Here is a 25,498-nt window from a genome sequence, read left to right on the forward strand (position 1 = left end):
TTTTATGTATTTTGCACCCTCCAGCCGGTATAGTAATGAATGTGCCGTTTTAAAGGGGAATTCCACTGAAAATAGATGATCATGCAATAAAAAAACTACCCTCCACACTGAAAATTACAGTGAAAGGTGTTCCTCTAAAACCTGTGTATTAATTGTGATATTCCACTTTGAAAAGTAAAGTAATCTTGTGCTTCAAATGACCCACCACCATGTTTGCTGAGCTTGATGTCGGAGTCCCGTAAAAAATAAGTCTCCGTAGTGGCAGTAGACTTATCCCAGTCATAGTCCTTGTGAATAGTCTTTGTGAATGTAGCAATGGAAGAGAAAAGGATGAAAATGTGGCTTAGAGAAATTCTCCGGGCCAACTGGAAGTCACTAAAATAAATATAATTAGAGGTTAATGAAGAATGTATATAATAGAATAGCAAAAGTGCCCCCTTTGTGTTAGGCTGGGTATATATGCTGGGTCATCTCTGCATCAAACTGTTTGATGGATCCTAAATATTAGACAGTAAAAAATAAAAATGGAACTACACGTACTTCAGATGTTTCGCCTAGAATCCATCTTCCATCAGGTGTAAAATTATCAGGCCAATTGATGAGCTGAGGACGCCCAGCCTCAGCAAGGCAAGGCATTCTGTGCACAGCCTTCTCCCACATTGGCCCTGAAAGAAAACAACGAGAATTAAAAGAGGTTTGAAGGCAGGGGTTTGGTCAAATCCCATCAAATCCATGGATTGGAGACTCGAGTGAAATTTACACAGGCTTCTTATTTATTTAACTACAGTGGAAGCCTGGTTTAGTACTGCATTCGTGCATTTAGACTGGGCACTCCTGCCAACAGCCGCCAATTTCCAACTCAACCATTTCGGTCCCGCATGCCTGCCTATATAGGCATACCTGAGGCGGCCAAGATGGCCGACCTAGGCATGTACAGGAGGCAGTTCGGTCTACGATGGACGGTCGGCAAGTAGGCACGAATCTCCAGGACACTGCATGCATCGAATCCTTTATTATATTTAAAAACAGAGTACAATATCTACATCTACATAATACTCCAGCAGGGGGTGTTAGGAAACCAGCCGTTTACAGGTAAAAAAATGAAGTGCTCTAGAGAAGTTGGAACTAGCGTTTATTAAAGTCCTTTATGGTTCGGGGGAAAAACGAATTCCCATATCTATCCGTTCGGCAAAGTATCTCTCTTAATTTATCGCTTCTATCGGACCGGGAAATATAGTGTGGCTCTAATATTATGTTCTCTGTGTCGCTCTTAAAGATATCCATTCTCAATTGTTCAAGCAATCTAAGCCTAGCGCGCAGCCTCCGAGTCTCCAGCGGCTCCCAGCCTAATTCGCTTAACACCTGGGTAACACTGTCTCTACGCCCGTAGCAGTTTTTGAGGCCACGCGCAGCCTTCCTTTGTATTTTATTCAGTTCGCGGATTAAGTCTTTCTGCACCGGATTCCATTCGCTCACTGCATATTCAAGGTGCGGTCGGACAAGAGCAAATTAGCACCTTCCTTTCACTTTCTCAACCGTAAAGTGTAGCCGCGCAAGCGTGGCAGGGGTGAAGCTGAACTGTGTCAGGACGGCATCAATAGACACACCAAGATAAAGAAGTTTCTGTCGTGGCACAAGCATTGATTTTGCACAATTTATAGTAATACCAAGGTCATATTCTAAAAACGGGAGCACATCATAAATCTTGTTTACGCTTTGTTGTAGGAATCACTGAGAAACACCAGCCAGTCGTCAAGATGTGAGATAACACAAACACAGAACTGATTAAAAATCTCCCAAGTGACGGCTCGGGCCCACCTTTGCATAATTGCAGGGGGGAGACAATGGCCAATCGGCAACTGGCGGAATGAATAATATTTGCCGCTGGCACGGATGCCATAGAACTGCACATGTTCAGGGGAAACTTTGATTTGGTAAAATGCATCCTTAAGGTCTGATTTGCACAAATAGGTGTTGGGGGGATGGTGGCAATGGCAGAAGCTGCATCCTTGATGCCGAATTTCAGTTTCCCGTAAAATGGAGTCCACAGAGACAGGTCATGGATGAGTCTGTGACCCCTGGGATAGAAGTACGGCATTTTACGGGAATCGCGTCTTAGCGAGTGATAGTCTTTGAACTGCCAAACGCCCTACATTTACATGTAAAATAAATCCAATTTAGCGAGGTCAAAAAGTTCCTTCCATTGTGTACGTTCCGTATTACGACAGATATTTCTCGAGGGCGATGCACCACTGAGCAAGTATCAATGATTATGTTTTGTATTATCCGTTAATTAAAATAAAAATGCAAGATGTGAGTCATACCTACAAAACCTAAAGCCAGTTATGTCCAAGCACTTATGTGATTTACGGCCTTAAGTACGTTCTGCACACTCCAATTTCACGTTCTCCTTTTGTTAGGGCCAGTTATCAGTGGGACGGGAATGGGAGGAAGATGACAGTGGGAGAGGGAGTTACCGTATTTGCACGAATCTAAGACGAACACGATCCCACGGACCCCCCCTTTTTTGGAACTCCACGATGGGAAAAAAATTTTCTAGGGGAAAACAATCAATGCGCGAATGTTTGGCTATGTTGCCTATGTCCCAGGAAACGCAGGATTTTTGGCACGTAATGACAGGAATAGTGGTACTTAATCGAGACACTTAGGTCTTATTGTTGATTCGACTAATAGTTTCTTCGGAGGGGCCATGGTCCGAAGACGAATAAAATTAAACTAGTGAAAATGAAACCTGACTTTATTAAACCCACACGGAAAACACTCCGTGGTATGAAGGCAAGCCACCCTGGAAAGTATGTAACCACTCGTACGAGCTATGCTATCGCGTTCGGCATACACAGAGCATACTGCAGGGGGTGAAGCATGACCATATGACTGCGCCATGAAATTTTTTGTCCCAAAGATAGGGCAACTTACCCATTCTTCTCTAATTAGCGTAGCATCAGATGGGCGGATGAATTCGGATTGTTAGTAGGGAGGAACAAAATATCCTGAGAAGATATCCCTTCCTCAGTAACTCTGACAAGTGAGACTTATGGTATAACTCGTAAATTGATAACTGATAATAACCTGATATCCTGTTTTCGGAAAAAATGCCGCATTAACTGCCGAGAAGCTCAGCAACGAGGATATCGAGTTTTGCCAAAAATCACCATCGTATTTTTCCAACTAGTTCCTTGCTTAAAAATGCTTAAATAACATTAGAAATACGTCGTGTTTGGTCTCGTTCTTTTTTGAATTACGAGCACATTGCACATATTCCAGCCTAATAAAAGTATAATACCAATTGCCGAAATTCATTGTTAGACACCTTATGAGCTAATAGGTGATTGGATGCAGCGGTTGACCTCCAGAAACCGGGAACTTTAAGCAAGTAGGCTGAAAAAGGTCAGTGGGTGAGAAAAGGGGGGCATGAAACGCGTTTCTATTGTTCTCGTGTAACTTGATATTTTTTTCGAAGCTAAGGTCTTCGTAATACGATCCCTGCGCCAGCTGGGACCATTTGTTTGATTTTGGAGAAGAGGAAAGCGTCAGAGGGGGGAGGCGAGAGATGTATGGAGGTGGATAGCGGATCTTGGGAAATGCGCTTATGCTACTACCCCAAGGCTTTTAGCTTCTCCCAATGGTGATTTCATTTCGTGGGGAATATTTAATCTATGTGCCTGTAGTTATTAGCCATAAATGACACATTGTATTTATTTCGTCTCATTTTCGTCAAAAGATTGATGTGGGAAAATTATACGTCGGGACCACCATCTTCAAACAATCAATGCGGTAAAAACGATACTTTTGAGATGCGGGAAAAAATTACATCGTCTATATGGAACCTTATTTGTGACCAGACACGGCGAACGATGAATGCGGAAAAATGATCAATACGGGTACGATAGATCGGAGTTCCACTGAATAACTTTTCTTTTGAAAGCGGCAGTGTAATAATTTCTTTTCTCTGCCATTGTAATACTCTGAAAGGCACGGAATCACAACTAAATCGATTTCTTTAATCAGAGGCAAATCATGTTGCCATCTTACCGTTGCTCTGAGAAAAATGCGACGACTTTGTAGCAGTTTATCCCACTACGGCATTGAGGTTATAACGTTACAATTTAGGTAAATTGTAACCAATCACACGAAAATTTTGTGAGTTGATCGAGCTTTAACTTGAATGGAGCCGAACCCAGGGTAAAGCAGGCAATCTTGCGGACTCGGCAGAAGTGCACCCGGCGACTGATCGGCACGCGCCGAATCTTTGCCTGCTGCCCAAAAATGGATTTTTTTTACTTGAACGCAAAATTAAATATGCTAAATTACTGTTAAGCTATTTTTGATGTTGATTTTTCGTTGTATAGCTATCAGGTGGCAACCTCAGGTGTCCATGATTTTTCCGACGTAAATTATGCAACCCGCTTGACGTCAAAAATTTTGCATCCGATTCTAAGACGAACCCTCTTTTCCGCAGGAGTTGCCAGGGAAAAAAACCTCGTCTTAGATTCGTGCAAATACGGTAGTTCCCCCCCCCCCCCCCTTCCTCTTTGGCAATAGGCTATGCCCTAAGCACAGGAATTTACATTGTAGGGAAGCCCCCTTCATCTTTCCCTGTGCTGGGTATGGAAGTTGAAAGCACAACATTGTCGTAGCTAGATCAGCACCCTTACATTGACTTTCAACTCATGGAAAACTAGAGCAACGTTACCTATCGCTGCATGCTATCCGGCAAAATACATTTTGATATTTCATACATGCATCGGAATGTGGTTTGATCAAGACATCGTCAGCTGTTGCCACGTACGAAAATCACAGTTATTACCAAGATGATGAAATAACAATCAACCTTAGGTTAGTGAACGAGGAGTCATAACCGCTGAATGATCAATTGTAAAAAAAATTTGTAAAAGCAGAATTACTGTGCCGATAGTAGAAATCCTCTCCTTAGCAACCAATCATAATGATCTTCGATATCTCCTCTTCGTACTCTCCAAAATTCTGCATGATTCAAAATTTCACATCATATCAGCAAAACTGTGTTGCACTTCCATGCAATTCCTTAAATTTGTTTGAAGTAATGGCTTCACTTGTTGGATGAAGGATACCCTCAAGGGATATGTACTATGTGAGCGCAATAAAAAAGTGTTGATTCCTACACCAGATCTTCTGAATCTCTTGACAATGATTTCTCCTATGTCAAAAAAAAATATTCTGCTCAGAATTTTGAGATGCAGCATATGCGACCTCGCTAATCAATTCCCATGTGGTGCTTTTATTGTAGGTATGTAAACCGCCCATGGTTATTTTTTTCGGAGAAACTGAAGATATTGTACACTATGAAATATATTTTTATCACCGCAATCATTCTCCAAAAAACTCTCCGACTATTGGGGGTTGAATTCAATGCACCCGAGCATCCTTTGAGCATGATCAAGGCAGAAGGCGCCTCAGCAGAAGAGAGAGACTGATAAACTTCTACCATTCTGTTGACTGGATGCGCCCAATCACACGACAACCGAGAGTTAAGGGTGTGGGTTAGGGGTGGAGTTAGCTCACTTGGAGGGGCAGAGCTTAGTCAGTTGCAGGGGCATAATATAATAGCGTCAGGCGGTTTGCACGAGTGCATCATGTCCGGGAAACTTAAATATTTGGACCTTAACACCAAAATTAAAATTATTGCAAAAGTAGCAGGACTTCAAATACTGATATCAGGAGGCGGTTTTGTCTCCCGTCATCTGCACTATTCACAATACAGTGGAACTTGTTTAGTACGTTTTTGAAGGGACCGCAAAAAATGAACATACTAACCAGGAAAACGTGCTAACGAGGAAAGTAAATAATGGCTGTCGGGATAATTGCAATCTGTGGAAAAGTCATCATAATTACAACTACTATCGGTAGTTCTCGTAGGATCGCCTTCATGAACTCTTTTCTCCTTTAAAATCAAGAAAATGAGCGCTACATTGAAAAACTACCATGTGAATAAAAATCACAATGGTTCATAGATTTCCCGAAGACAATTACATGAAAACGGCGTCTACCTCCGCGCAGTGACTCAAGACCGCCGAAACCGAACACCACCGCTAAGGAGAGGAAAGCCCTAAAGGAGCTCAGAGACAACGAGGGAATTCTCATTTTACGTGCTGACAAAGGCAATGCTACAGTCTTGATAAACAGGGAAGAGTACGACGAGAAAATCTCACTAATCCTCAACAGTCCGACGTATAGAAAGTTGAAAACTGATCCCACGGCCAAAACGGAAAGAAGCACGAGAGCCATCATCAAACAATCGCTCATTCCTAAAGAAGAGCGAAGACGCCTGATTCCGACTGCCCCGAAACCACCGAGACTATACGGCCTGCCCAAAATTCATAAGAAGGACACACCTCTCCGACCGATTGTGAGCCAGATCGACGCTCCGGCTTATCGACTCGCCAAGTACTTAGCGCAGTCATTGCAGAACCACGTCGGAAAGACACCAAGCTTCGTAAAGAACTCGGCGCATTTCATTGACATCTTAAGAAACACCGTCATCAACGACAACGAGATTATGGTCAGCTTCGACGTTGAGTCACTCTTCACCAACGTTCCAATCGAAGAATCTCTTAACATCATCAGAGAACTCACTGGCTGTGGCATCCCGAAGGACTTTCCGAAATTAGTGGAGCATTGCCTTCGCAATTCCTTCTTCTTATGGAATGGCAGCTACTACGAGCAGACGGAAGGAGCCGCGATGGGTTCACCCCTTTCCCCGGTTGTGGCAAACCTGTATATGGAAAGCTTTGAGAAGACAGCCTTGGAATCTTACGACAAGCGGCCTTCACTGTGGCTGAGATACGTCGACGACACATTTGTGATTTGGCCACACGGCGAGGAAGAACTAAAAAGGTTCCTGAATCATCTGAACTCACAGCATCACGCCATCCAATTTACTATGGAGTTGGAAAAAGAGCATCAGCTATCCTTCTTGGACGTCCTGGTGAAGAGAAAAGGGAATGGAAGGCTTGGACACAGTGTATACAGAAAGCCTACACACACCGACCGCTATCTAAATGCCGCATCACATCACCATCCCAGCCAGAAGAGCTCACTAGTGGCTACTCTTGTTAACCGAGCATATAAAATTTGCGACTCGGACTCAATTGCCAGCGAGAAGAAGCACCTGACATCAGCCTTACTTAGAAATGGATACAGCGCCAACATGGTCCTGAAAAGGGCCGAGAAGGAAGAAAACAGAGGACAAGTGCCCGCGACGCCTGACCCGGAAGATGCCACCAGGCCGGATCCGAAGGCTTATGTCACCATCCCCTTCATCGCAGGGACGTCTGAGAAAATCGCGAGAGTATTGAGGAAGCATGATGTAGTGACCAGGTTCAACTGCGTCACTAAGATAGCTGACATCCTACCCGGGCCCAAGGACAGAATTTCACCACTACTCTCCGAAGGCGTGTACCAAGTGCCATGCTCTTGCGGTAAATGGTACATTGGTGAAACATGCAGAGCGCTGAACACCCGTATGAGCGAACACCGAAGAGCGACCAAAAACAAACAGTTCAAAGCCTCTGCCATCGCGGAGCACGCCTGGAGTGAATCCAGACATTCAATTTTATTTGACGACGCCAAAATAATTGCGAGAGAAGACAAGTACTTCCCGAGAATAATAAGAGAGGCCATTGAGATAGTCAAAAGACCAGCGAACTTTAACAGGGAGGATGGCTATCCTTTGCACAGCGCGTGGAAAAGGTATATTCGACGCAAATACGAGGACGTTCCCTGATTGGTCGAAAGAAATCCACCGAATTGGCGCCAAAAATTGCCTATATAATAGAGGACTAAAAGCTTCACTTCATCCTTCACCTGAGGACGCTGGCAGGAGAGCTGGCGAAACTGTTGTGGTTCTTCGACAACGGACGCGGATGCAGCCCGAAAGAATGCTGAACTCAATATACAAATTATTTCGTTTTAGAAATACCGGTTTAGACGAATTGCTATGGTCCATTTTTAACCTCATTTGAAAAGGGCCAGATTGGTGCCCATGCGATGCCACTCAATGTGACGTCACAGGGACCTAGTTTCTATACGAGTAGATAGGAGTTATGCATCGTCTGAGGTTACCAATGCATGCATGAGGCGCAGAGCTCAGGGAAACATCTCTTAATAATCACCCATTAAAACTGGCTAAGGTCGGAAAGTTTTCTTCATTTGATAAGGTATTAATAATCCTTAATTATGCCAAGCGCTACCAGCCAACAGGGTACTCAGCTATCCGCCAGCAGCCTGCGTCGTATCAGCGCTCAACTCGCCTCAAGGTCACATTACAGGGCGGCAGGAACCAGAAATACGTCACACGGAGAGATTTCCCGGCATTCATACTTACGCGTCGCGTTTTCGCGAGCTTGAAAATTTTCACTTTTCATTTAATCGCGAAAAATAGATAACGTCCTTTCAAAATCTAAAAGCGTGAAATACATACTCCAGGAGTAATAATCTTTCAATTTAGCCAATTAAAAAAATAATAGGAAACCACCCTATTGAGAAATGCATTTGGATAAATCACGGGCAAAGAAAGAGATTTGAAATGAATGCAAGAAAGTTTATGGATAGTAATAATAAATTAAATCATGAATTCGAAGCTTTACGACCCTTAAGAAGATACTAGAGAACGAATTGCAGGTTGCGTCACGGCAAGCAATTGAGCGTACTAACCAGGAAAGCGCAATTTTTTCAAACGTACTAACCAAATACTTTTACCTGTATTTTGTTCCGATGGTACTGGGACCGAGAGAAATCGCCATACTAAGGAGGAAAACGTACTAAGGAGGGAAACGTACTAAGGAGGAAAACGTTCTAAGGTGGGAAACGTACTTAGGAGGAAAACGTACTAAGGGTAAAACGTACTAAGGAGGAAAACGTTCTAAGGGGGAAAACGATCTAAGGAGGGAAAAGTTTTAAGGAGGGAAACGTTCTAAGTAGGGAAATGTTCTAAGGAGGGAAACGTTCTAAGGGGGAAAACGTTCTAAGGAGGGAAACGTTCTTAGTTGGGAAATGTTCTCAGGAGGGAAACGTTCTAAGTAGGGAAACGTTCTAAGGAGGGAAACGTTCTAAGGAGGAAAACGTTCTAAGGAGGGAAAAGTTTTAAGGAGGGAAACGTTCTAAGTAGGGAAATGTTCTAAGGAGGGAAACGTTCTAAGGGGGAAAACGTTCTAAGGAGGGAAACGTTCTTAGTTGGGAAACGTTCTAAGGAGGGAAACGTTCTAAGGAGGAAAACGTTCTAAGGAGGAAAACATTTTTTTTTTCACGCGATGAACTAGCTCAGCAGACGCGATGTACTAGTTCAGCAGGCGAGACGGACGGCTCTTTTTTTCGGCTAGGTGAACTGCTTACTTGTTATCAGCTGTAGACAAATATAGAGCTGGAGAGGAAATCTTCACGATATACGAGTGGGTAAAATGTAACTCAAATTATTTACATTGTATCGCTTGCACTCAACAGTGGTCGACTTGACGAATATTCAGGCTCTGCTAAGTATCTTTCAAAAACTAAATATGTCTAGTTTGTGTCCTTCTGAGATCGTAGCTATGAAAAGGACATTTCTCAGTAGGCTCATTTTGCAGCAGTCTTCCTCAGAAACTTACAAAGAGTAAAACCTCTGCTGCACAGTTGGAAGAGAGATACTAGAAAATAGGGGATTATTTTCAAAGAGGTACGTTCATGTTTTTTTATATGTTGATAACCAAAGTCTTTTCATAATTTTTTCGTTGACATGCAGTTCTACATTACTTTATTTCGTTTTATGAATAAATGATTATTCAAATTTTAGCCATGGAAAATTTATCGGCAAGAGAAATAGAGCTTGCACTGCTGGAAATTCCAGATGATCAGGCATGTAATTCAGACTTCGGCGGAGACTCAGATGCCGATGACGGAGACTCAGTTCAATCAAAAAGAGATTGTACTGCAAAGAAAGCAAGGAAGTCCATCCCAGTGCGATCGTCGCCCGAGTCCATGATCCCTGGCACATCGGGCATTCAAGCCAAGGGGAAAAGGAAGATCGAGGCTAGTACTTTGAAGACAGTTGTTGAGGGTGAGTCGGAGTCTGATGACTCAGATTACGTTCCCGAAGATTACAGCAGTGATTCGTCCTCAGCGTCAGTGCAGTCGATAAGAGGGAAATTTTCTAACTCCAGTGAAAGTAAACCCGAAGGTGGAGTAAGGATCTTCGACCATGATGAAACAGAAGAGTTCAGATGGAGTAAACGGGGGAGAGATCGTAAAACGTTCACTGATGCTTCATTCAATCAGCATGTAGGCCCAAATATTGCTCCGAAAGATTTACATTCTCCGCTAGCGTTTCTCTTACATTTCATCACGGATGCATTTCTCGTTGAAGCTGTGGCACAGTCTAATTTGTATGCCGAACAACACGAGCAGAATTTAGAACTAACCGTTGAGGAACTCAAAGCATGGCTAGGGATTATTATTTTTATGGGATTCCATTACTTGCCCAGAATCAGGTTGCTTTGGTCGACAGATGGAAACTTTCATTGTGAACGAGTTGCTCGTATCATGTCATTGAATAGATTTTTAAAATATTGCGCTTTTTACACATCAATGACAACACTAAAATGCCCCCCAGAGGGTCACAGAATTTTGACCGCCTCTATAAAATTTGCCCGTTGCTGAATCAGTTGTCCGAAACATTTCCCTCGGCATATTCACCTTCTAGGTTCCTTTCTATTGATGAGAGCATGGTAGCATTCAAAGGGAGATCCACAATGAAGCAGTTTATGCCTCTAAAACCAATAAAACGGGGATTCAAGGTGTGGCTTATGTGTTGTGCTGCTACCAGCTATTTGGTTTCTTTTGATGTATATACAGGGAGGGATGGTGACGGATGTCCCGCTAAAGGTCTCGGGGGAAAAGTGGTTAGTAAACTTAGCAAAGGTCTCGAGGAATTGTTCTATTGTCTTTTCTTTGATAGTTTTTTTTTCTTCTTTATTGCTTATGTCCGATCTTTTGAAAAAAAAATTATTTAGTTGTGCAACAATAAGACCAAACCGAAAATATTTTCCTGATGGCCAGCTGGTAAAGAATAATAGGATGAAGAAGTTGGATATTGACTATGCCATGGCAGGGGACATTAGTGTATGCAAGTAGCTCGATCGTGGAAAAAAACCTGTATGTGTAGTGAGTACAATGCACAATCCAGCAAATCCTACTAAAGTTCTGAGGAGAAATAGAATTGGCAACCGCGAAGAAGTGCCATGCACAGAGGCTATTGTGGATTACAATAAATATATGGGTAGAGTAGACAGGTTTGATCAATACCTATCTACATATAATATCGCGAAAAAATCACGTCGATGGTGGGTAAAATTTTTTTACTATTTTTTTGACTGTGCCATAGTGAATTGCTTTATTGTATATAAAGAAATACTGAAGCATAAGGGGCAAAAACACTAGATTCATCTAAATTATAGGTCAAAACTGGTGAATGAACTAATTGGTAACTACTGTTCTAAGAAAAAATCAGGTTATATGCCAATGAAAGGCTATGCAAAAAAGCAAAGAAGCTCAACCGGCGCTGAAACAGTAAAAAATACAATTCGACTTATGAATGTAGGTTTGCATATGCCAAAAAAAATTGAAACATATCGGAGATGTACAAGTTGTAGAACCAAAAAGAAAGAGAAAAGGAGCAACGGAATTTGTAAAGAATGCAATGTGGCTCTTTGTAAGGACTGTTTCAGTCAATTTCGCAAGTCGTAATGCGCAAAATTATATTATTTATAGGAGTGAAAATTCTTTTTTTATTAGTATTTTGTAAATGTGAAGTATTTTGTAAACGCAGGAGATAAAAGTTCATTCTTTCTCCCAATAAAAAAAAAGTATCTAAAATAATTTGTTCATATTTATCAGAAAGAATCAGCACAGAAAGGTTTATCATTGTACCAAAATGTATAAGGTGAGTAATGATTGCCCCTTGAACGAAACGCAACCCTCAACGCGCGAAACTGCAATAAGTTCAATGTTAAATTTGCAACAAAGGACGCAGGAGGAAAAAATTGTATAAATAGTTATTTATTTATAAAATACTCATAAATCATTCAGTAAAAGATGGTGGCTGTAGATAAAAATATAGAGGACATATTATACTTGCAAAAATTCTAAATTTTTTCAAGTTTTTAGCAAAAAATAACATTTTGGGATAAAAATTTAGAAAAAAAAATTTTTATTTAATCATGTAAAATATTCATTATGCACCAAATTTTGTAACTTTTTTCAAATCGCAAGTCTTTTGACCGTTAAAGGGTAAACCCTTTGAAGACAGTGGGGTTCTCTTCTTAGCATGACGACTGCACTGAGCCCCAACACTCTTCGGACCCCTCAGCACGGAGCACTTTTGCGGGACATTCGTGAAAAAGGGTGCCTCAAATAATCACACACTCACAGCACCAACCTTTTTCGACCCTTCCTAGCAGGGACTCCGCATTACCTCGGACTCCGAGGGTAGTTGGTCTCCCTCTTTACCCGGTTTATAACCCTACGAGTGGCAGTGGTTTGCTGTCAACTCATGCTTTGTTTATATGAATTAGCCATATGGATGATTGTTGCTTGCACGTAAATTACAGACTTCAAATTGAATTCCTTGTTTTATTCTGCGAATTGTCAAATTTTAAACGAATCTCTACCATCAGTATTAATGCATTTCCATTTCATGCTTATACTGAAATTGAGATATAAGTTATTATTTATCACAGAAATTAGTTTATAAATTATAAACGCAGCTCAAAAGACAAAGAATTCAATTCTTAGTTTATATTTTTTGAGAAAGAAGCACGTATTTATTTTGCAAACTAACTGAATGAACAATTGTATGACTGCGGTCCCTTACCATTAAGAGGGGTAATATAAGACGAAGGGTCCAGGTACCTGCTCCCAGATTTCGAGAGTACGGCCCAAGTACCGCTAGTTAGGTCCCGAAACTAAGACTTTGCAAATCCGCAACTGTCATAAAAGGGGGAGAGCAAGGACACACATATTTCGGCATTCGTTCGCATGTGTAGAAATATCTCCGACGAAAAGTTGCAGCTTTCGCCCCCTGGGTCAAAAAATGTTCTGCCGCATATTTTGGTCATTCGTACCGAAAAGGTTAAAGAACGAAGATAAAATTCGTGCAGCAGTGACCAAACTCAGAACACCTAGCAGCCAAAAATATTTGCGGCAAGGGGAACATCCTCAAATGGGAAATGCACATTCAAGTGATTTTGTTAATATAGGTCTGCAGGACTGCCCATAAACAGTGCGATGTTAAAGACGAAAGCTGACTACATTGCGAATGGGGAGAAATATCTTTGCAAGAAATATCTTCTACCACCGAATCATGCCACCTTTCTGCCAATTTTCCCAACTGACTGATATACTGGTGAAACACTTGAAAACTCAACAAAACTGATATTGTCAGCATGATGTACTCGCAAAATTATTCAAAAACATCCACCTCGTACCAAACATATTGATTCCAACTCGTTACGCTGTTTCTACAGCTTTCTTTGGCTATCAAAAAATATAAGAACAGGAATAAAATCACCAAAACTGGGGGATTTAATATTTCATAGAATTGAAAATCCCTCGTTTATTTCTTTAAATATGTTGACAACTAGATTGTGCCTGATAATTACTCTTTACCTGTTTAACTTCATTAAACACCATGGAAACAAAAGAAAAACTGTAAATATGAACCACTATTAAACTTGGGGGGGTCTATTCTCACCTTTGGATTCAACAAGCGCTCGGTTTAGCAAGTAATTTCCAAGGGAATATGAGCACTCGTAAAGCAACCTTCCACTGTAATCAAGAACAGCCAACATGGCCGGTACAAAATTTATTACCCGCAACTTTAACAAATATAAACTATTAAAAGACTAAAACAAGAATAAAAAATGAATATTGAATAGAAGATAGGTTTCGGAAGCTGCCTCTTGAATGACCCGAAGGGCATTGAGAGATTCAGAGAAGGGCATGAAGACGAAAAGGTGCAGGCATGCTGCCCACTGCTTTCTATCGCCCGAGGAGCAATAGAAGATCAAGCATTTGCATATGTTAATGCCACAATATTTTCACCAAAATGAGCTACATATTTATCAAACTATAGTTTACCACATAAATTCCAGACTAAGCACTCCATGTTATAATCATTTCTGACAGATCACCAGCAATTGCAGAGATAATGGACCATTGGTGAAGATTTTACGGCAATGGAAACTCTGATTAATGCAAGTGCCAACAATAAAAGGACCTCGTAAAAACTAATTTATTTACGTGCTAATCATAATAGTCAGTTGATGGTGCTTCGGATATCTCTCATAATGATGGGGGTTTCGCAACAGCCTGTACTCACTTCAATGCAGTTCCATATGTATAAGTACCAACCTCTAAACATGGGAAAAGACTGTTTTCAATGAGCATGATTCCATCAATGCTACACGTACGTGAAACTCACCAAAGTGATTCCAATCTGCAGTTAATCCTTCCTTCCAGTTGTCAGCAAAGTTGTTAAAAGCCAAAGGCTTGGCTTCATTCTCAAACCCTCCAACGAGAACACCAACTGCAAGAGAGAGAGAGACATTGAAACACAAGCACAAGTGAAGATGCACATGCACAGAGGTCATTCCACAATTTAATTTAACAAACAATTGACTCTTTTGGTCTTTTTGCATACACATTGACCAAGATTTCTTTGAGGGCACATGTTAGAGCAGATTCAAAAAATAATTTTGTTTTTTAGGGTAACTAAGTAAATTTTTTTAAATTTTTGGAACTAACTCAAAATAAAATCCAAAACATTCAAGACCTCTACGCCAACCAGGTCTCAGAAATATCCATTAGAAATGTAGAATAGAAATTTCAGAATTAGAGTGATCTGAAGGGCATTGAAAGATCCTGGAATGGGCACAGGGAAGACGAAAAGGTGCAGGTATGCTGTCGACTGCTTTCTATTGCCCAAGTAACAAAACAAGATCAAGCATTTGCATATGTTAATGTTTTCACCAAAATGAGCTACACATTAGAAATAGAATGAATATGAAATTTTACATTTATAAATATTTAATACCCCTTCTCACAAAAGGTTATGAAACGAGGGGAAATGGTTGACCTAAAGGTAAAGGTCCGTGAAAGTGGTTTTATATTTTGCTAAAATTCGTTTTAAAACCATGTGATTTCGGTGTTATAGAAAATCTTGGCGGTGTTATTACAATGCTACATTTTTCCAAGGTTTATAGGCATTTTATTATTTTATGGTACACGTTTCATGAATACTTATGCTTTTATTAAGCATTTTACATAACATTTAACACAATTTCGATTGTTTAAAATTTCTGATAAAACCACATGAAAGAAATGGTTCAAGTATGTAGTCTTGGCGAATACGAACGGCAAACGGCAAATCCCCACAACCTTATAAGTGTATACTTTGAGAGCCATTCCAGAATTTTTGTATTGTCAAGTTTCTCTACACTAAATAAAGCCTTTAAAAATGCTTCTGTAGTAGCAACAACAAGCTCCTCCTTTCCTTTCTTTGAGTGAGTGACTGTGTGTTCAAATGATAGCTGTCGTTTTGTGGGTCCCCTTTCTTTCGCACGTTTATGTGTATCCCTACTGATGTGCTTTAACGAAGTGTCACATCTTTCCAATTAAAATCTTTTATCGCAAACTTTGCACAGTAATACTCTGTCTTTCACATAAAATCCTTCTCAGCTGAATTCACGTGCCCTGATATGAATAGTATCACTAGCTTTTGGCATTTTAAAATCCCTATCCTTAGTTCGATATTTAAAGCTGGAACTACGATAAAAAACAGTTCAACCCCAAAACACAACCTACCATGGTGGTGTTTTCAAACTGAGTGCTGGTAGCTACGGTATAACCATAGTACTGTATAACTTACAAATTGGCCGAAATGTTTCATTTTGTGGGTTCCCTTCTGATACCCCTCACCCAGGTGCTGAGGGAAGGTAGAACAGCAGCTAGATACAACAAAATCGCTTAGCTTTGATTACAGCTGTTGCCAATCGGTCTGGAAAGGCAGGGAAAGAAGTGCACATAACAAAACATAATCGGATTCAAAGAAAATTGAAAAATTATTTACCATTTATCGATCTTGAAACTTCTAGAATGAGACGCTTTCTCACCTGCAGAATTAGATATTAGATTTGTCCAATGTCGATGATTTGACATATCCAAAGGAAATTATTCTACAACCAAGCTCGTGGAAATGTGAAGTCACGTTTTAGATGACCACCCTTTCTCATCAATTCAAAGATCAACAACGATTGATGTGTGCTCATGATATATGTACCCATGAATTAAGCATGCATTGCATCGGGACCAAAATATGATACACCATGAGATTGAACTGCTTACCATCCCAGCACAATCAAATGATTTTTTTTTGCATTTTAGCTCATTGGAGGGCGAATATCCGACGATCCGTCCGCTAATAAGGAGAACCCCCTCTCCTCTTATCCTTTCCGTTCCTTCCTTACCTTCTCCCAACTGCTAGCGCTTCGTGCTTTCAAATAACCATACGTGTCTATGGATGTCTTAAAATGAATCAAATCGCGCCGTTGACAGCCGCCGTGGTCACCACAGCGCCCATTTCAATCCGGCCTGGCGGTGCGCCGTCTACGGCGTGAAATTCAGGCAGTGCTACATTGAGGCCGCTTTCTGAACAAACGACTTTTTGCCGGCCGCTATTCACGTCACGACGCCGTGAAATTCAGCCCGCTTTCAGACGAGACGACTCTCTGCCACGCTGTGCGTCGTGTCATGAACGGTGGCCCGGTCCCAGCCAGCTGCCGTGTTTAAGTCAACGAAATTGTTACATTTGACACACACTCAAGGTTTTACTGCAACAAGTTATCCAATAATGCTGTCTAATGCATCGCGGTGAGTCACCGGAATTACTACTCTGCATTGATGCGTACCGGGCGCGTGAGCTTGTATTTCCGCTCTTCCACGGCCGCGTTAAATTTCTTTCCGCACATTTTTAATTCATAATATCTAATTCTTCAGGTGAGAAATCGCCCCATTCTAAATATTTCAGCATTGATACATGGGAATCGAAGAGAGAGTCTGTGATAAATTTAACGGCAAATTTTGGTGGAGAAATCACTGCAGTGCACGATATTACGCAGATGCGTTATGCGCGAGACTAAACGAGCCAATTGACCTTGTAATCGTAATGAGATTGAGCAAATGAACGTTGGCAGCGTTAAACAATGAAGGCTTAGGCATTAACAGATTATGACTCATTAGATTTGATTTTTTCGTTAATCCACCTAACATCGCACAAAATGCAAAATTTTGTTTTAATTTACCGATTTCGCGTTACTTCGCGATATTGCGTCTCGCGAAATTCACGGACCTCTACCTAAAGGTCTTGTATACTTTGGACCTTATTTTGAGTTAGTTCCACAACTCTTTATAATGGAACAAGTTTACCTCATAAAAATAGATTTTTCAAACCAGCTGTTGCATATATTCATCTCAAACTAAATATATACCCCAAGGAAATTTTGGCAAAAAAATTGCACATTTTTCACAAACAAATTTTTCAGATACTTGCAAAAAAAAGTGCTTTGAATTTGAAGTATTATCCATCATACAGTCATAGAGCCTGATATAAATTATTAGAGCTATAAACCTATATAACATTGCAATAGATACACATATAAAACTGCATGTTAATTTGTACCAAATGCTTATCCTCAGAATTAGAGAAAACTATTATTTTAAAATTTAAACCTACCTTCCTTACAATTCAAAAATAAAATTTGGTGGCAGCTCATACAAAGGATTGTATAAAGTTCTCCCATGCAGTACTACCATACCCCATTAGTAATGCAGTAAGCATATATATACACAATACAAGTCTCTGAATGTCCTCATGGCTGTAAACCATATCACCTACGGCTTTAAGAATAAACTTTCAATGCCACCAATAATTGTAATTTTAAAATTGACAAAAATTGTTTTGGAAAAATTTATGCAAGTCTGAAACTGAAGATTTGGGTAGCAAATCAGCTGTATGTATACGATTTTTAAATTGATTGATGCCATAATACTAGAGTTAGAATAAAATTATCATTACTTTCACAAACATTTTGAATAATTTATTACTTACAAAAGTTCAGGATGCTCATTTAGTTGAAGTACAATTGGGATACTTACTTCCGCTGGTTTCTGGATCAATCCATTCCCGCATGTACACATGTGAATCATAATCACGAACAGTGGGAAGGCCATTTTGTGACGTCGATGTCACCCCTCCAATCGGCCCAGTTTTGGCATAAAAATGTTCCGCAGGATTGACCGGTATCTTAACTTTTGTGCTGCATTGCTGTCCCAACTGCCTAGCCCACTATGTATGAAATTCAAAAGACACTTAATGACTCTCAATTGGATTTCAGCCCCAAGATGGGAGCCACAACTACAGATATTCACTTTCTCCCACACAGCATAATACATAAATGAAAATTGTTCACAGCTATACAAAGCAAATAGAAGAATTCAAGAAAAGACCACAAAGAAGAAACCACATTATCATGTTTGGTGAGTTGCCTTACCATGATTTTATCAATATTTTCTCCACAATTCAGTAGTTCTACCTGCGTGCAAAAATTGTGAAACACTATTCACTTTTTTCTACTAATATTGAAGCAGTAATTACCATATAAGTGGGTGTAAGAGACGCACCCCTATTTTGAGCATCGGAGCGAAAAAAAATTTGATGCATTTTTTTTGCCCTATCGCATGGTGTTGCAGATGTATGCCTGGACTTAAGACAGTTGTCAAAATTTCCACAACCAATAATAAAAATTTACGCAGCATTTTTTCAGCTAAATTTACATGACATGTATGGCGCTCGGAGATATGTAGGTATTCACTTTTAGTCTTACCCTTCTGATGCTTACTTGGGATGGTTGGATCAGATACTTCACATCCATTTCACCTTATACTCCATATCCAAATTCGTCGAAGAAATTTAATTTGAATCCAAAATTTTAAATCAATGCTTTCGTGAATGCAACGTCCTATAAGAGGGAGTAGAAAGAGTTCCGATCCTCTCTTTGCATATGCCGTTGCTCTACGATGCTTGTCCTCCTCACGAACAATTTTGTTTAAAAGCTCTCATAGGAGTATTGCAATAGAATTGCAGCCGTGGAAAATTTTAAGGCAAAATACGACAGGCATATAGCGTGAACCTTTCCAAGAGATTGAACAACAATCGGGGGAATCACAGCACTGTAAAATAATAACCACGCCGTATTTTTCATAACACCACCATCGGCCCTCTATTAGCCAATGCCTCTGACGTTTTTTTTTCCTTTCCGAGACCCCACAGACCATAAATCACTTGCCTCAAAGGAAAATATCAAGTTGCATGGGAACAATGGAAACATGTTTCATCCCTACCCCATCTAAACAACTGACCTTTTTCGGTCGAGAGAGTGGACTCCTTCCCCTCGACCTCTCCTTCTGTGCTCTTCACTTATAAGCATTTCCGATTTCTTCTATCCGCCATTTAGTCCAACAATGTACACACTCCTTTGATTTTTTTTAAACCGCAGGTTTCTGACACCAATATAATTTTTAATTACAATAATCCTCATAACAGCGTCTGAAGATGATTTTTGGAAAATCAGGCCCTTAGTGTAATGGAAATTACTTGGCAAGACAGATGTTGATTACTAACCAGGTATTGTCCTTCAAAACTATGCGTTTCTCTACGTTTGATATGCAATTAACTTCCCTACCTACTGCATGTTTTTAACCTTGGTTTTTAGATGACTGACTTACGCTGAAAACCAAGGCCACTCATTCCCCCTTGGACTTGCGACAGGGGAAGGGGGTGGTGATAAGACATTCATGTTAGAGACGCACCCCCATTTTCGGCTGCAATTTCTGGGAAAAAGGTACATCTCTTACACGTGCTTATACGGTACGATATAAGGAGGCGGAGTGAGCTTTTCAAATTCTTACTAAAATGAACTAAAGATGTTCAAGTGGAACTGCTTACCATTAGCTGACAAATTATCAGCCAAATTAACATCTCCAAAGGAAATTACTCTACAACCAAGCTCGTGGAAATGTGAAGTCACGTTTTAGATGACCACCCTTTCAATTCAAAGATCAACAATGATTGATGTGTGCTCATGATATAGGTACCCATGAATCAAGCATGCATTGCATCGGGACCAAAATATGAAACACCATAAGATTGAACTGCTTACCATCCCAGCACAATTGACAAAATATTGGCAATCCATACTGCCGAGGTTGGTCTGAATTCCTTTCACTTTGGAATTCTCCGTGAGAACCCATTCCACCTGACATCCTTCTATGTACTGCGCACCTGCAGAAAAACAAAACAAGAGACCTGATCACACGCATGCTTCAACCATGTACAAGGGAGAGAAAAGGTCAACAAATAAGTAAGCACTCCAATTTAGGGCAAACACCAATAAAATGGTAAACATTTATGTACCAGTCAACTTGAAAAACAAAAACATTAACAGAGCCCCAATCAGTTCAAACAATGCTGGAGTGCACAGTCTCACATTGGTAGTATAGGTTACGAGAGAAAAAAACTAGACACACATTGAGAATCTTAGGGAAGGAATTGAAGACTCAATCAATTGACCCCAGTCATCATCCACATAGTGAAGTATTCGACTAGGAAAAAAGCTACAACAGAATCTCAGATTGTTTGACCTCGTGGATTGCTTTCCTGAGGTCGGGACTACAAGTTATGGACATTTTTAGCCAGCATGTATCGTCAAGAGGGGATGAGGGGTTTAGGGAGGCCCTAAGGGGCAAGGGTAATCATTCATAACTCAAGTTCTGAGGGTTTGGGAAGGGAGAATCTAATGCCATATCCCATTGCATATCAGAAATAAAAGAAACCTTAGCACTAGCAAGTAGAGTGCTAATACACATTTGCTCTCACCATGAAACTACACACCTTTCAATCATAATAAAATGTTTTTGTCCTGGAAATTTTTACGACTTTAAAAAGTTACAAACTTCTACCTATCACACCATAAAATGTTACCTCTTACCAGGTATTTATTCATTGAACTAGGAAAACAGCTTAATTGAGCTATAGATATTTTGCCCTTTTTTGAGCACTTATTAGAATTGTTAATTTATATACAAACACATCTATCAAAATGCCATAAATATTATCAATAAACATTTTTAAACAGACCGAAAAGCGGAGAACATATGTAATTTAAAATCCATCTGTATCATTCACAGTACATCTATGAAATTAAAAAAAAATATTTATAGATCCTGGTTTCAGGAGGTCTCTAAAAAGCACATATGCATTGATTGCAAGCATCCTTATCTGTTCCATTACTCTGGCCTCTGCCACTTCATTTAGTCATGCACTTCTTGGCTCTCTGTGCAATTTTTCTTGTTTCGCTTCAGCTGTTCCTCTAGGGGCTTAGGAGGTTTAATGCAATGAACGCTAAATATACATCTAAACAACAGAAAATTAACATAGATGGTCTACTCTATTGTCACTAAATCAAACTGAATTTTAACACTCAGTGGAATTATTTGCTGTGATATTGTGGCGGATATTTCATGTTTATGTTTTGTTCGCTACCGCTGATCGAAAAGCTTCAACATTAATTGTAAGACAATATACTTCGACGGATCGGCCAACTTACTAGAGGAAGTAAAGTGATGTTCTGGACGTATATTTATTATCTAGCATGAGCTGCACAATTTATGTGGTATTAAACACTGCACATATCCTGCATCTACCGATTCGATCGATGGATTTTTCTTCCTCATAGGAAAATCCACTAGGATCGGTAGAAAATTAATAGCTCACGCTTGGTTTCGCTGTCAGTAGTAGGGCCCCCTTCGCTTCTATAGCGTTGGGGTGTTTTTCCCTCGTCCCGTCCCTTCCGTTCCTATCCTTTCCCAGAGGCATCGGCGGCCTCCCATCGCGGCGGCGCCTCTATCCTTTTTCCTTCCTTTCCAGCCCCTCCCCGGGTGATCGGGCGTATAAGCCACTGGCTTGGTTCCCGGCCCCGGTGCGTTGTATCCCTAAGAGGGTTCACCTAGAACCCTCATAGTCTCCGTACATATCCCGCGTACATTTCCCTTTAATGATGTTGTTATCAAAATATTGCAGGAAGTGGGAATGTTGTTCTAATTTCCCTCCCACTGGTACAATAGAAAATACCGAAACTCAAATTCAAAACTGTGGCAAAAGTGGTGCCGGTCCATTTGTTGCAATACTTTTGAATCCGACTGTACATGCAGTATTGCAGGGAGCAAAAATCATTTGCTTTGATTCAAATCTTTCTCCCCCTAATTTGCATCAGGAATCCTACCATTACAAATTCTTCCCACGAAAATTTGCAGACAAAGAAGATGGCTTAATAGTTGAAGCAAATGTCGAATGGGTTCCCACTCTAGCTAAATTATAAAGTTCACAGTTTTTCCCAGGTTTTCACCGTATAAATGTTGTCAAACTCACTGTCTCCAGATAAGGTATTTTAGGCATATATATTGGTTACATGAAAATAATCGGCCGCAAGTTAACTAAAAATGCTACAAACTCAACAGATGCCATGAATGTAAACGCAGCAATGAAAGTGCTCTCTCTCATAACATCACCTATCGTTAGCATAATTCAGGTCCAGCTAAAGAAGTGAAGAAGTGCCTGATTTTTTGCCTGGGTTCATAATCACTATACTGGTAACTGGTCTTCCAATCACAGGCTTAAGCTCAATGTGTCATCATGACACACGGGCCAATAATTGCACTTCAAATACCTACACGCGTGCAGATAAATGAGTAGACAGTGTCTGCACGTGACTCGGCCATGAAACATGATCGAAATATCGATTTTTCTTTTGATCTGTCAGTCGTAGTTCAACTATCTAGTTAGAGAGGTTTTTAAGGTTTTACGACGAAATTCACGGCTTTTTCACAATAAACAAAATTCCCAGGTTATTTACGGTTTTGAGGTTTTCACGGTTGAGCGGATGGTGCAAATTTATGGTTAGAATTCCAGTTGAAGCAAATAGTTTTTCCCTACTGGAATTGTCACAACACAAAGGTGCACAGCAATACATACGTACCACCTGAGGGATGGAGTGCTGGGCGTGAAATACATATCAGCCACACAGCGCTCAAGCAGGGAACAGAAGTCCCTTGAACAATCCCCATCACCAAGGTGTGACACAGGGCACCGTGCCAACCCCACTCCTAAATAACAATTGCCATGAGCACTTACCACCCTGTTGTGCTAAAGTGGCGAGTGCAAGGCAGACAGCAGAGGAGGAGGCAGTGGCATCGTCAGGAACCCAAACGCCCCCTTCCAACCCCTCTGTCCTCAGCAGAGGATGAAGATTCCTAATTTCCGCCGGAGTGACAACCTACATCGAGAAATGAAGAATTTTGCATGACATCTGCATCACTATATACAAAGCAGATAATTCATACAAACTACTCAAGTAAAACACTCCTCTTAATTTTTCAATATTCTTAATAACTTTTATCCACTAATAGCTGACTGGAGTTTGGAAGGGAGAAATGCCAGTCAGGAGAACTCAAGGAAAAGGCTGGGAACCTGTTCTATATTCATAATTTGTCCCACAGGGTTTCCTGCTAAAAGAAATGAATCAGGTAAGATAATTTAGAAATCTAAGGAGAAATTAAATTACCTCACATCGTAGTCCTTTTGGCAGGCTGTAGGCCACTCTCCTCTTCAATGCAATCAGCCTATCCTTATTTTGTGCTAAATTTAAGCTGCCACAGCGCTTTAAACCTACAGGGGGACAACACACATTTTGAAATCAAACAACATAGAATAAAAACACATGATGACAAGTGACTACAACAATATGATACTTTCGAACACATAGTAAAAACCAGCATGGAGTAACAGAATTATTCAAACTAAGTTTATCAAGGAACATGAGGTCGAATCAAAATAAAACAACTCTATTCAGATTACTCCAAAACCAAAAAAGATCTGACTATTTCATAAATTAACAGTCAACCTTGATAATTTTCATTATTACCAATGTTATACCCCAGATCCTGCAGTGACTGGTACAACTGAATACTGTAGGATATCAAATTTCTCTCAGCTGAGGGCTTAAAAAGCCCCAAAGTACCAGATCCAAAAAGAGACGTTCCTTGGCCGATGCTGGAATGAAGATAAATTCATCCGTTAATTACGTTATGTTTTATTCATAGATGTTAATAATTCATTTTTGCAAAATGAAGCGCTAAACTTGGAATTTTAAAAGAAGGAATACTTACGAATGCTGCTCAAGTACGACCACATCCTTCCAACCAGACTGAATTAGATGATAAGCGACAGAATTAGCAACAGCACCCGCACCGCAAATAACTACTTGAGCCTGTTTTGGTAGAATGCTCGCTGAGTTCGGTGGAGTGGCATAACAACAACTTAGAACTTTAAGAGGCAAATATGAACCACTACCACCAGAGCATAAAATACTTGATAAACCTGAGACGGTATTTTTACCAACTGAACATTTCTTAAGCGTATTGATTAATCCCATTATAGTTATATCTCTGCTTTGTAGCCGTCTGTTTTAAGCACAATAATTTATCTATAAACAGAGCACCACAGAATATACATTTTGCCGGTGTTTCAATTATATGTAAAAATAATTTATCACACGGTACGTATGGTTATACTCCACACCTCCGAGAACATGTTAGAGGAAAACATTAATTAAACACGATGCTACTTCCACAGAACATCCCACCGCTGGAAAACTGAAACTAGCTAAATTACTGCACACTCCATTCGCAAATACACCAAATTCCCGAGTTACTGATCTGTTCTCTTGGGTTTCCAATCGAATAGCAGAAATAATAATTCACTTATTTGAATGCATTACTCATGAATACACTTCACAAAAATAACGACAATCAACTTTCAATAAATAATGTACTACATTGCAACAGTCGCTCTCATCCCATTCCTACCTTCGCAGTTCTTTCTGCACGCGCATAAGCTAGCAAATGTTTGCCAATTCCTGCTGCTGGGCGTAATCCAGTACACGCTCCCAATGCTCCCGAGTGCTCCCGCTTCAGACGCTACAGATTCGTGGTCCACTTTCGCTCCTATCGCTCCCAGTGCTACCCTACTGGATCACGGCTGGAGCGATTGTAGCATTTGTTAGTCGTTTGTTTTACTAGTATCGTCTGCTCGGATATTAGATCGTCTGAATTAGGGATTGTTATAGCCCCTTGTACTTTACTTAGCTTGTTAGAGAGGTCAGTAATATAAATGACAAAAAGAATATGACCATGGGGTACACCACAAGAAATCTATTTAATATTAGATCTTCATTGGATACCATGATCGGGCACCACAGCAGACCGATGCTTGTCCTGAAGATTTTACCCAGTGGTTTGC

At 40.4% G+C, this 25,498-nt stretch overlaps 1 protein-coding gene across 2 annotated transcripts in view; it reads right to left on the minus strand.

The window, feature by feature from the left end:
* LOC124162945 (pyruvate dehydrogenase phosphatase regulatory subunit, mitochondrial-like) overlaps positions 1-25,090 on the minus strand; it is an 83,685-nt gene extending 58,595 nt beyond the window's left edge. For both annotated transcript variants that reach the window (XM_046539707.1, XM_046539706.1), the window contains exons 1-8: positions 24,367-25,090; positions 24,123-24,250; positions 23,763-23,866; positions 23,333-23,474; positions 20,304-20,425; positions 18,241-18,430; positions 14,510-14,614; positions 541-665 (exon numbers count right to left, since the gene is read on the minus strand). In XM_046539707.1, coding sequence (XP_046395663.1) covers positions 541-665; positions 14,510-14,614; positions 18,241-18,430; positions 20,304-20,425; positions 23,333-23,474; positions 23,763-23,866; positions 24,123-24,250; positions 24,367-24,632 — 1,182 coding nt within the window. In that variant the 5' untranslated portion in view covers positions 24,633-25,090. The remainder of the gene's footprint in view (positions 1-540; positions 666-14,509; positions 14,615-18,240; positions 18,431-20,303; positions 20,426-23,332; positions 23,475-23,762; positions 23,867-24,122; positions 24,251-24,366) is intronic.
* Between the last annotated feature and the right edge of the window lie 408 nt (positions 25,091-25,498).

This window comes from Ischnura elegans, chromosome 7 (assembly GCF_921293095.1).
Source record: "Ischnura elegans chromosome 7, ioIscEleg1.1, whole genome shotgun sequence".
Classification (NCBI taxonomy): domain Eukaryota; kingdom Metazoa; phylum Arthropoda; class Insecta; order Odonata; family Coenagrionidae; genus Ischnura; species Ischnura elegans.